Source organism: Camelus dromedarius, chromosome 16, assembly GCF_036321535.1.
Source record: "Camelus dromedarius isolate mCamDro1 chromosome 16, mCamDro1.pat, whole genome shotgun sequence".
Lineage (NCBI taxonomy): Eukaryota > Metazoa > Chordata > Mammalia > Artiodactyla > Camelidae > Camelus > Camelus dromedarius.
Genome location: NC_087451.1, coordinates 53,890,148 through 53,904,016, shown reverse-complemented (window position 1 = coordinate 53,904,016; position 13,869 = coordinate 53,890,148). Strand labels below are relative to the sequence as shown.

At 34.6% G+C, this 13,869-nt stretch overlaps 1 protein-coding gene across 1 annotated transcript in view; it reads right to left on the bottom strand.

The window, feature by feature from the left end:
- Positions 1 to 13,869, bottom strand: part of SKAP1 (src kinase associated phosphoprotein 1) — a 255,361-nt gene that overhangs the window by 177,137 nt on the left and 64,355 nt on the right. Inside the window, exon 4 of the mRNA XM_031469714.2 lies at positions 3,546 to 3,662. Within this exon, the coding sequence (XP_031325574.2) occupies positions 3,546 to 3,662 (117 nt within the window). The remainder of the gene's footprint in view (positions 1 to 3,545; positions 3,663 to 13,869) is intronic.

The window sequence follows — 13,869 nt, the reverse complement described above, 5'->3', positions numbered from 1 at the left end:
TCAGATCATACATAATTGGCTATTTTTTTTGTATAGCTATTGTATTTAGTGTTTCATACTAATTTTTTTCCTTCAATATAGTAGAAACTATTTCTAGGTCTAGAAATCTAAGTGTTATCACTTATTAGCAAGTTTTCACTTCTGATGGTAGAGTTATGCTCATGTTTGTGGGTGTCTCTCAATAGGCTGTACAGCCTGACAGTCCCAGACTGAGGGCATTTACAAAGGAAAAGGAGAAGGGATTGTGACTAGGTAGCAACATGCTCTCATTTTTATGCATGGTTTAGCCTGTAACCTTGGTTTTCATTTTTTGCTGTGCACCTGGCTAGGTTTCTATATTCTTCTAGATCTCTTTGTAGTTTCCACAAAAGCACGACCCATACACGACATGCACCATGGTTATTGCTTCTCATCACTGAAGTTATGGGCGAATGGGTCAGACTGTGTGTCCTTTCATTACTGTACATTTAGGACACTGCTCTGGCTGGAGGCGGAAGGCAACAAAGCTGAAATATTTTAACAACGATCTTTCATTGTTCTAATAAGGATAAAAATTCCAGAAGTCTAAAATAATGTCACTACAAAGAAAGTTAAAGAATAACTTTTATTCCTAAAGGATCACTTTAGCTATCTTACCAGCAAATGAAGACACTGACTTTATATTTGTCCATTTGTCAACTTACTAATAGTGTGTTTTCCCAATGAGACAGTCAGTTCTGTGAGGACAGCGACTATGTTCGACTTTTTACTGCCTATTTCACTTACAGCTCAGCACAGTCCCTTGCTATTACCTTATAATATCTAAATAAGTACTTGCTAAAATAATGGATAAATAGCATATCAAGTGTTACTGTTCTCTATAATGGTGCAATCTAGTTAGGTAGGATGTAAAGTTTACTTAAAATTTTAACATCTTCATAAGATTCTCTTTAATTTCACAGGAAGTATATATATCTTTATTTTTCAGGGGAAGGAAACAAACATTTATTGTGCCCATTATGCATCAGGCACTCAGGTACTGTGTTAGGGTCAATGCTTTGCAGAAACTCATATGTAAACATTATCTCATCATCCTACAATCAAAATTTTAACACATAAACAAGTCTGTTCCTACCTCTGCCATTGATAGTGTGATTTTGGGAATTTTTTTTAACCTTTATGCACAGAACTGAAAATAAAAATCTATTAAGTAAAATATATTACTACTAACACAGTTAATTCCCCTCTTGTGGGGAACTATAATGGAACAAAGCTTCCACTTTGGAATTTTCCAGGTAATGGGTTTACTTCTTTCAAAGCTATTTCCTTTAATTTCAACTATTTTAATAATAATATTTTAAAACCTACTATATGTATCTGTATAGTCTTAACCAAAATATCTGGAATATGAATCCATCTTTTTTGATAACTCACATAACGATAGTGCTTTAAGGATAGCAGAATGGTTAAAAGCAGAGGTTCTAGAACCAGAGTGTGTAGGCGTAAATCCTGGTAATACTACTTAGCTGTGTGGTCTTAGATAAGTTAACTTCCCTGAGTCTCAGTTTCCTTATCTGTAAATTGAGGATAATCCTACTATCCACCTCTTAGGGCTGTTCTGAGGATTATATGGTGATACATGCAAAGTGCTTAGAATACAAATGCAAGGCATTATAGTAGGAGCTCAAAAAATGATAGCCAAAAAGTTTCACTGTATTAAGGTACTGAGCTCTTTGAGGAGAGTTTGTTCCATTTCTCTCCACAGTTCAATATGGTCCCAGACTGCTACTTCTTTTAGTTTGTATATAAATTTTGTTTTATTTATATATTTTGTTTTTGTATAGATTTTAAATTATTTTCCTGTTTCTTTCCTCAATGTTATTTGTTAATTAATGACTTTACGGTACTTTTCCCTCTAATTGGATGCTTTACTGTGGGCTGAGAAATCAAAACATTGTAATGGCTAGACATTTGTAAGAAGAGGAATCCCCAGTGAGGGCCTCAGGGGCTTTCCCAAGAATAAGGTACATAAATGTTAACCTGGGACTCAGAAACATCTATTTCCATTTAGAAGTCTTTCTGGTTTACTTATTGTGTTCTCAGCTGTGTTTGGAGAAGCTGGAAATACCAAATACCAAGTAAGTGACCTATGGATTAATGAAGTACTATTGTTCTAATGCTGTCAAGCATTAGATTGATCAAAAACAAATGAAAGGTTGGGTTTTTTTTTTTTAATGCTTTGCACTGTTAATTTTCTACAATTATTAATCAGCTACCAAGGTAATTATTAAACTTTCAATCCAAACAATGTTTTTGGTGTAATACCTGAACCAATAAACAGATCTCACTACGAGGTTCAATTCTAAACTTTGGGTGTTATTAATCGTGGTGGTATACAAAGCTCAAGCAAAAATAACCGCTTCTGTGTGACTGAATCTACAGCTCTCATTCAGTGGTTATGTATTCAATGAAAGGGAGAAAATATGAATCACCAAAAGGGCTAAATGAAGTAAGAATTAATGGATAAATTAAAAAGAGAAGAGGATATAGGGATTACGAATGCTTGGAAAATGCCAAAGTTGGAGGGAAATTTGGAAGAAAAATAAATAGAAAGATCACAGACTAATAATGAAAAATAAAGAGTAATTTACCAACTTTACTCCCAATCCCTAAGTGAATAATATGCTTCCAATTTAATATTCAGTTTAGTAGCATCTCTACCTTTTTCCCCCCACTGCAGAGGCACAAGAGAGACTTTGATAAGATAACCATGTGCATCAGTGATGATCAAACCTTCTGTTCAAGTGGCCAGATGCCAGAAAAGACACAGTGAAACTCCACTCCCGGGATGTCTGAGCCTGAGCCAGAAACTGGCAGCCACGAGGCCATTATTTTTATATTCATGTATCTTTGTATCTTAAAAATTCATATATATTTTGCATTACATATCAATGTGTTTTTAATATAAAAATAATGTTCATAACAGTTGAATTATTTAACTCCTCTCATTCTCAAACTCAAATAAAATAGATGCTCCAGGAAGATTTGCATTGTGGTTCTTGTGGCTTCCCCTTCCCCTTGAACAACACCAATATGGTTAAGAGCATGTGAAAGCATTTGTAAAAATGATATCTTATTATAATATGATACGCTCAAGGGTCTCAAATAATCCACAATAAAGCAATAATTCAATAATCATTAAATGAAAGCTCTAATTCTCACGAAACTCAGTGAAGCTAAGAAATCTGAAAGACTGGTAAGCTGGGCCCTGCAATCTTAAAATGCCCTCTTAGCTTTCCAGCTACAGTTCTTACAAAAAGGTCAATAATGATGTCTTCCTGCTCCAATATGGAATTAGTGTTTCCGTAAATACATTAACTTTAGAAGTACTGAATTACCTAGGAGGATCAGCACCACAATGAAACAAATAGTTGCTCTTTGCAAACTAATGATTACCAATACAGAGAACCCTGTGAAGGCTGCTTGATTCAGTATGACCAAAGGCAAAGACACCAGGACAATAGTACAAAGTATGGTCACCCTAAAGCCAGGAAGATGACACTCACCATCATCCTGATAATCTGACAAAAAAGGTGCATCTGATGTGAGAGACGGGCCATGAGGTCCACTGTGATTATCATCAGAGCTGTCCTGTCCAAGGTAATTTTCAGCGTGGTCTCCTCCTGAGGGCCCAAAGGAAAGAAAAGAAGGTCATATTTTTGATACCTTTATAAAGGTCTTCATAGATTCCTTCTGTTATTCAAATATACCAGATATACCAAAAAGATATGTCTTTTACTTGATGGATATGGCCACTATCCATTAACATAAGAGAAACATATAAATATATTCAAGAACCAACCTATCTGGATGGGAAATTTTCCATTCAACTAATTAGAACTTAGAATCTGTTAGTTAGCTTAGAGTGAGGAGACCTCTTGCTACCAGAGGGAAATTTCTCCATCACACTTAAAATGAAAACATTGCTAAATAAATACATAAAACTTATATATACTATGTCTCCATTAATTACAACTTTTACCCTGAATGCCTCTATTTCCAAATGAAAGAGAATAAATTACATAAAAGGTTAAACTTTTATACATAATATAATATAGCAAGGTCAATATTCTTTCCTTCTCTGAAAAATAAGGGAAGTAAAATTAGAGAGAATCTGGACTATTCTAGTTTAAATCACTACTTTTTTTGCAATCTTAAGGAAGTTTCCTCTTTATAATTCTAGTTTACAGCCTATGCAACCAACCTCTTAGGAATTCTAAAAGCCTTAAGAAGGTAATATTTGTTCTGTAAAATGGCTTTGATGAAAGGTAATGTATATACAATACTGAATTATGCAATTAAAACAATGCTAATCCCTTTTGGGTGTTTTCAACATACATTGGATTATATTTTGTATAAGTGGCCCATACTATTATGATACTTTAAAAGGTTTAGATGGAAGATGTTAGCTCATTCAGAAACCAGAAGAAAAGGCTCTGCACTGCAAATGGCTTTCCTTAAAATCCCCCAAACAGAGGTACAGTCTGCTGATAAAAGGACACCAACAGCTGCTCAGTTCATTTCACAAACATGAAAAGGGGATTTTCAACTGAATTTAATATTATCTCAAATACTAATTTCCAAAGGAAATCGCCAATGCTAATCTCAGTAAACAACTGTAGAGTTTTGGCCCTGGATTTCAACTAGGGAGCAGTGAAACCAAACAGCCTACATAGAATCTGTATTGCCTCACTTTAAAAGTTTATTTCCTACAATTAAACTAGAAGGATAGGGAGGATATAAAATGATTAAAAGTGAATCGCTGTAGCCTTCTCTTTCCATAAATTAGATGATTATATCTAGACTCTTCTATGGATGCTCAATGGTAGGTAGACGTCCATAAGAGAGTTGAACATCTGCAGATATAGGACTTCAAAAATAAACTAAGGAGTTTATTGTGGAGAAGAAAAGTAAAATTAAAACAAACAAATAAACAACCTCACACAACAGTCACTGGCTGGAGCCAGAAGAAATGCTCTCCTTTCCTAGGTAACTTGATCAGGATACAAAGCTTACAGTTATGCTTAAAGTAGTACTGTGAAATTTCTACTATAAGCAGAAAAATCCTTAAATACTGAACTGGGAGTTAAAATACTCAAATCTACATCATTGCAAATCCACTGAAATTACATTATCAAGATAACCTAAATGGACTGCCTGGCAGTGAGGTTAAAGGAATTAAAAATCTTTGAACCAAAGCAAAATCCATTTAAAAAAAAATTGTAGTTTGGGTTGCCAAGTAAAATTTAACATTTGTAGCATATACTAAACATTACTTAGCAACTATCACTCTAGACTCAAAGTTTTCTGCTTGCTTCAGAAATTTGACAAATTTACTCTTAGATGTAGCATTCCAGGATGTAAAAAAAAAAAAAAAAAGCAGATCAGGAGAGGCTTTGTTTTGTTCTGTTTTTTTTTTTAATGAACTTTTTATTTTGGAATAGTTTAAAATTTATTATAAGTATTGCAAATAATGTACAGAGAGTTCCTATATACTATTCAACCAGTTTCCCCCAATGGCAACTTGTTACATAACTAGCGTATATCTGTCAAAACCAAGAAATTCACATTGGTATATTGCTATTAACTAAACTACAGACTTAATTGGATTTTACTGGTTCTTTTCACCAGTGTTTTTCTGTTCCAGGATCCAATACAGTTGCATTCAGAGCTTCTGTTTTTAAAGTCTTACCCAAAATATCTGTCTGGATTTTGCATCTGATTTACTAACTTCAGAAGGAAAAGTCACTTCCAGTGATTTCTATAGTTTCTGAATATAGTTACCCAAGGTGGGCTTTTAACAGCCACTCCTGTGCCAAACACAAGACCATATCTCCGTAAAGTACACAACAACCAAGGTATATAACTCAATGCAGCAAAAACAGAGCCTAGGTCAGTACTAAAAAAGGCTGCAAGGAAAACATTTAAAAATATGTTTTACATCTTAGTGTAATTAGTTCCTGATGATGGAAATGTTGCTATAAGTGTTTTTAGTGTCATATCAAGTGGCCCAACTCCCTTGGGCACACACAGAAAAAAGCCTATGACACTATATGAATAGACACTCCCTTGTAATTAAAATGATTACAACTGCTCAAGATGCATGGGTGAAAAATTTTATAGATGAATCAGCAATTACTGTGATCATTTTGGGTTTGTTGAAGTTTAGAACATCATTTTTCCTTAAAACATAATTGCAAGTGATCTCTGGATTCATCTATAGCTCTTACAATCATAGTTCCAAATGGCCACAACTGTAGTCCAGTGGGATCAGACATAAATGATCACAATCTACAGTGACAGACATTTCCACCCAGCAGCTCTACAATTAGGGCTTAGAACTCCATCTGCTTAGAGTGGCTTTCTTGCAAGCAAGACCCCTTGCCACTAGAGACACACTTTCCCATTGCAACTCACTCAGAATCAATATATTTCTATACAGATATATATTCTAACACACAATATCTCCATTAATCACATCCACTACCTCCAGTCCCTTCCCTTTGTATTTCTAAACAAGATCTGGGGGAACTATATCAAGCGTTCACCTGCTATTAGCTGGTAATTTGCTCCTCTGTCCTAAGTGTCGTAAGAATTGGGCGCCAGATACACTCCTTAGTATATTCAATGGCAGGTTCTCCACCGAGTACTGTGCTGAGGGGCCTATAAGGAGGATGATTTCTCTATTGTTCTTTCCTTAAAGTCAAACTCAATTTCATTCATGCTCCGTAGAGTGGTAAGTTGGGAATTTCTGAGGGTTGGAGCAGAAAGATAAAGCAGCTTTGTGTCAGGTGTAAGGTAATTATTTGCTAGGGTTTCTGGTGCTATTTGTTTTTATTCCCTGTGTTTTCATTAACAGCTAATGAGTTTTCTGCCTTAATTCTGAAACAATAGCTTGGCCACTAGAAGTTGGCTTTTCTGCCATGGATTCAACCAGCTGTTGCTGCTCCATAAACTTTATGGAGAAGTGAATCAAACTGCTAAAAACTTTCATTTCCTAATTCAATTCCAAATAAAACAAGGGAAAAAATGAACCATGATGATGTTCCCCTTGTAACTATCTTGACTCACAGCAAACCCATCTGATGCTGAACTTGCAGGTACCATTTAGGGGCCAAAACAGGCCACAGTGATAATTTTACCAGAGAAATAAGAAAGAAGGAAAGAAAAAAGACAGAAAGCAGTTTAAACATAAAAAATGAGAATAACAAATAGATAAAACATACATATATGTTTGCTTATTCAGTAGGTAAAGGCTCAGTTTTTTTTACATTAGTATAAAGTCATCATCTTTTACTTTTCTTCTAATTAATTATGAGCTATATTATAAAGAATTTATTCATACCTGCAACCAACTATTTGTACAGAGTGCTTCAAAATTTTCTAGGGTTTTGCTATTCACCAAGTATCTTTGGATAATGTAAGGAAATTGAAATCAATGTAAAATTGCCTCCTTTTTTTGGTTTTCATTTTTATTATTGCCATTGGAAGGGAATACATGACTTCTGACTCTATTTAATATTTAAGAACACATGAGACACACAGCTCCTTCTTTAAACTAATAAATCCTAAATAAAATGCTACAAATAAAGGTCCCTGATCCAAATCCAGTTAGTTTTCATGCTTGAGAGCATTAAGATTGCCAGATTTTCATGGACCAATTTACTAGGAATGCTGCTCACTATAGTTTGTGATCATTTATGTCTGATCCTGCTAAGGTAAGATTAGCAAAACTGCAGCTTATTATTCCTTATTATAACCACTCACTTAAGTTATTGAATATAACACCAACTAAAGAAATATGTTGGGTACATATGTGCCCATATATATGAAATGTTATTCACATGTAAACATATTACGGAGCACATCTGTAACACCAAAGCTAAAGTTCTGTCAGCATTTCCGTCATAAATTAGATACCATTTTGCACATACTCATGCACTAGAAAATGTATGGTGTTTCCCACAGAACATCTTAGAGGCTTCACCGATTTCTAAATATCCATCTGGATTTGCGTGGTTAGTTCTTGTGATTAATCCATGTGTAGTGAAGGTCTCAAATTCTTCTATGTTCTATACAGTCTGACCCACTGCCCATCTTTTTCCCCCCCTCTCCTACATCTAGTCATAACTCAATGTATAAATATTCTTTTCCCCCCAAGGCCCTGGCAGTGAGTATAACAGTACTGAATGTCATTAAGTCTACAGAACAAATGATGGGCCAGGTAAAGAAAGCTTCCATTTATCATTCTTTTAAAAAGTTGCTCCAACTGAATCTTGAATGTATAAGAAATAAATTGAGCCTAAGACTAAGTTTTTTAGCTTTGGATACTGTTTACTAATTGTATAATCATGCTAACAATAACAGACATCTTAAGAAACTTTAGGGACCTCATTTGCAGAGAGTAGCAGTCTAAATGGTAAGAAATGCAACCGAATTGATTAGACGGTTATAGCAGTCACTACGCCTATGAATCCAACAGCCAAAAGGACAGCATAGCTTAATAATATTTACAAAATGAGCTACATCTGACAGTGGGGGGCTGGACAGGAAAATGCCCAGGGGAGCCAATAGAAAAGTTCTTTTTTCCCTCCTTCCTTTAAAAAAAAAAGGGTCCTGTCTGATGTAGTTTTTCATTTTGACCAGTAGGGTGGGCTGCAGTGTGTAGCATCATCCCAGTTCTTCAAAAAGAAAAAAAAAAAAGGTAGCCACCCTGTGAACACTTCTGCTCCTTCCCCTCCCCCCTCGAAAATGCTGAGATTTTTAACCCTTCTTAGGTGTCACATAAAGGCATAACTTCTGGACATTAACAAACTGGAGGGCTGACAGCAACAAATATAAACCAGATAATTGTATACGTGACAACGCACACTTCATAAATTACAGCTTGTCAGCAATCATTTTGGCTCTACACTAACACATTCCATCTACTACTGCTGCTGTTCAACTGGTACTAAAATGGAACCTGCTGAGTTAGAATATTTTCAATAGTAATGAGATTTTGACATAATTCAAAACATGTAAATACAGGTATTTCGTAGTATGTGGATAAATATACTGTAAAATGAATGCATTTATCATATAGCAACTAGGCAATCATAACCTGGAATCATTGGCTAATAGTTCTGTTTTCCACTGACTGTATTCTCAGTGTTTAAATCTTATTATGAAGCCATTCAACTGAATTTTCAACATGTTCTGACTTACAGGAAAGAGTCAGCTATAGTAATAACAAAAAATATAATAGCTTACTGAACTTTTACTGGTTACAGGCCCTGGGTCAAGACCCTTCATGCACTATCCCATTTAATCCTCAGCATAATCTTATGATATATTATTAACCCAAAGCTGCAGATGAAGAAATTGAGACACAGAGATTACATAACCTACCCAAAGTCATACAAGTGACTCATACCTGGCAGGGCCAGGCTTTGACCCCAGCTTGTCTGATTACTAAGCTCTTGTTCTGACCCACTGGGCTGCACAGTCTCCAAATCTGCACGCTTTATAAATTACAGTCATTACTCAAGGCACAGGATACTGAATGACAGCCAATAACTTGGATTTATGGCATGTGCTATTAATTAGTACTTTTTTTTTTTACTTCAGTAAAGTAAACCTATAATCAAAAGTATAAATTATTATAAATATTAGTAATACTAGTAGTCACATTAGGCATGGAACTAACAGATGAGGCCAAATGTTGATCCAATTCACAGGTTCAAATTTACTGTAGTAGTATTGTTGCAGTGATTTAAAAAAAAATACCACTTCTTAGCATAAATTTCATGCTTACCAAATTTAACACAACACTTTGGGTTTACTTAGAGCAAAATATTGAATTTTTCCCATCACTTTCTTGTTGGTTTTATTGGACCCTGGATATTTTGACACTGCTTCATAGAAAATGAGCCAGCGTGTTCCACGTGCAAATATACCTTTGACCTGGCTTAGTTAAAGAATGCATTTCCTTTCTGGCACCATCATGCTTCCAATCTCACAGTAGGAAAATTCTTCAAAAATACGTAGTTAGCCATAAATGTAGCAATTTTATTACTATTGGTTTATCTTGCTCTCTCTTCTCCTCTTATCCTTTCCTTTCTCTGAAATAACAAATTATAGTAGACCTTCCTGCCCTGACACCTTCTAGGATCTATCATACCCCAATCAGTTTACAACACTACTTCTTCTTGAGAGGAACTATAAAGCCAGTTGTAATTCCAGTATCTTCTCCTAAAGAAGAATGGGACTACATGAGCTACAGGCTACAGGTAGATAAAAGAAAAGTTTTACAAAAGATCAAGGAGTAAAAATAAAAACAACACATAATAAAGAATGGATTGTGGGTGAGATCAGCAGGCCTGAAAATGTAAAACAGCTTTTAACATACTGAAGAGAAGGTGAGTTTCTTTGTGAGTCATATAGACCTCCAGTACCACTAGAGCTGTAAAGGCCAAGGGTGACGAGATTCAGCCTCCCTGTGCCCCACTCCACCCCAAACAAGAACTCCTTTCATGTGTGAAAATAACATGTGTGTAATAACGTCAACAACCAAAATCTCTTACCATCCACAATTCTGTTCAATGTTTGGTCCCTTTTGGAAAAGGAGTTTCACGTGGAAAATTATCTCCTTATATTTAAAACTTATTTTTCCTTTTTATTGGGGTACCACTAATACAAGGAAAGTGCACAAATCTTAAGGAAAGTGGTATCGTCTTTCGAGTTTAGGAGAATACCTTTTAGGGGATGAACTGTGATCAAGAACTTTCTCGGGCTGGTACAAGTGCGTTAAACACATGTCAGCTGACAGGGACAGGTAGGTTCAAAGATTGGTTCTTCTACTCTTTGCGTCACAAGAGTTAGCTGTAACTGGAAACTTTATTTTACACACCATATAAATCCCCTTGTCCATGACTTAGCACTTCTTTTCCTGTGTTAGTGATACTTCAGCCATCCTGGGAAATGACAACTATTAAACAAGTTTGTGAAAGAAGTATGTGTTGATGGGAAGCAGAGTGAAAAACGAACGCTTTATAATAGAATCAGTTCAACCATCACATTATTCAGCCTCCAAATATCAAACAAATTCACCAGGCTTTAAGTCTAAGGGCTTACTCACAAAGAGTTTTAAGCAGAAACCCAAGAAATTTTATATTCAAATTAACCACATATTTCTCTCAATACTTCGTGTCTAGAACATGAAAATTCATCAGAGTCAGAATTCCTGAAGTAGATTAATTCTTAGGCCAAGATTCTATGTTCAGTAACTACTTACCCGGTTTTCTGTGTTGGTCCAAGGATAATTCTATCTAAGAGAAATACTTTATAAGTGTTTTTTTCTCAACAAAAGTTTCCAGGCTAAATAAAATAAACTTAAATCAGTCATTCACTTATCAATTACTTTATTTTCTTTGCCATCTACATAATGATAAAGAATCAGAAGTTCTATAAACTCTTAATTACCACACATGGAAAAAAGGAAGACTGGGGCAGGGTTAAAAATGTATTCTTTACCAGTTATCATGAGTATTATATGATACTATTTTATTATTTATTTTAAAATTCACTTTTAAGTAATGCCAACTCAACACACCTATGTACTACTGGTTCTCAAACACTAAACAACACAGAATTCTGCTATTTTATACCATCAGCAGGGTCTTCTCTATAAATTCATATGTAAAAATAAACAAATTAAGAAGGAAAAAAGTGAGTAGATATAAACCACCAAATCATGCTTCTACTGAAAAAGAGCTACTGTGTTAAATCAGGTTTTTTGTACGATTCTTTTTCTGCCCAATTCTATTGATCTATAATTGACATATAACATTGTATATTAGTTTTAGGGGTACAACGATGATTTGATACATGTATATATCAAGAAATGATTACTACACTAAGTTAAGTCAACATGCATCACCTCACATAGTTACAAATTTTCTTCTTAGGATGAGAACTTTTAAGATCTAGTCTCTTAGTAACTTTCAAATACACAATATAGTATTATTAATTACAGTAAGCTTTATTAAATAAAAAAGTTAAGTATGCCCAGAGCAAAAATTTCAAACTTACAAGAAGGCATGTAATGAAAGCTCATCTTCCCTCCCTTCTCTTGGTTCTTCTCTCCAGATCAACCATTGTGATGTTTCTTGGGTGTTCTATGAATTTTCTGTCTAAATATAACAAGTATCTGTGAGGGTAGTATGTCTCTCACTCTCTTTTTTTTTTTTTTTAACAAATCGTAGCATTTGTCTTGTTCTGTATCCTGCTTTTCCTCCTAGTCATTTATCATGGAGGTTGCTCCATGTCAGCACAAATAGATTTATCTCATTTTTATTTTAACTAATTTTTAGCTAAAAAATAATACACATGGTGAAAATTCAAACAGTAGCAAAAGATATAAATAATGATGATTCTGTCTTGTACTCACACCAGCACCCCTCTTCAACAAGGCTACCACTGTTAATAGGTTCATGTATATCCTTCCAAAAATATTCTATACATAAATAAAAGCAAGCACACGTGCATGCATGTTTGTGCACACACATACGAACACATACACAGAAATTATACACTGTCCAAATTACCCTCTTCAGTTACCAATATGCCTTGGCGAGCTCTCCATGATATACATATATTCTTTTAACCTCTATGTAGTACTCCATTAAATGCATGTAATATACTTTAATTTAACTAGTCCCCTAGTGCTGAACATTTAGGCTGTCTGGAGTCTTTGCTATTCCAAACAACGCTATAAATGAACATCTTTGTGTATAATATATTGTGTAGGGAATACAGAAGGCTGCAGCTTCTAATTCAAATGATTTCTTTCACCTGCATGAAAGTCAGTTCTTTTTCTTATGTCTTGAGATCATGTGCTCCAGGATAGGACATTTACAAAACACATGAAAATCTTAGAAAAATTTTGAAGTTAAAAAGAAAAAAAGTGAATCCTTTTATTGAAAAAAATCTTACCCTCTTTGACAGTAGTTGCAAAACAGTGCATTAATTTAAAAATGCACTATTGTATTATTCCACTCTTTAAAAAAAAATCAACCAGTAGATGTATAGGAAGTAAAATATTTGAAAAGGTATCAAAGTCAGCAATTAACTTCAAAAACAACGTCTATGTATATCTGCCTTCTACAGATTAATTTGTATAAAATGTAGCAAATAAGGAAAGAGGGGAAAGGCCCAAAGGAAGTCAACTCACAAAAGCAGCTGTCAAGATTGTTGATGCTAAAAGGTTGGGCTAAAGCCAAAGGCAGGAGTATTTGTCCTGTGTACATTTCCCTCTATTAAATCCCCAAAAGACATGGAAAACATTCTGGAAGATTTCTTTTTAAAAAGTAGTATGAGTTAGGGTATTGTAGGTTCATAACCAACACTTGTGTTTATAAAATATTAGCATTCCAGGAATAGTGATAGAAAGATACTTAACAATAAATTACAAATATTGTAAATTCAGACTTTTTCTTACATTTGCAAACACATCATAAATTTTGGCTATGTTTCTTTGTATAAATCCTACTTGTGACTGTGCTAAAACCTTTTGGCATGAATGCAAAGAGTATTTTCATAAATAAAACTTACTAAAATCACTGTACACTCCATTAATTCAAAAACACTTCTCTTCAACTTCAAAGGGAAACCCTTCTCTCCATTTTTTTAGTGCTAAGACAGTGTTTCTTTGCTGCTTTAATGGTTTGCTTCTTGTAGTTGTCATAACTACATGCTGCGAGTATGTGATAGTAAGAGACGAGAAGTTAAGTGACATCCATGCTTCGATTCAACATGTCTCAGACATTACAGAGCAATAAGCTCATAAAT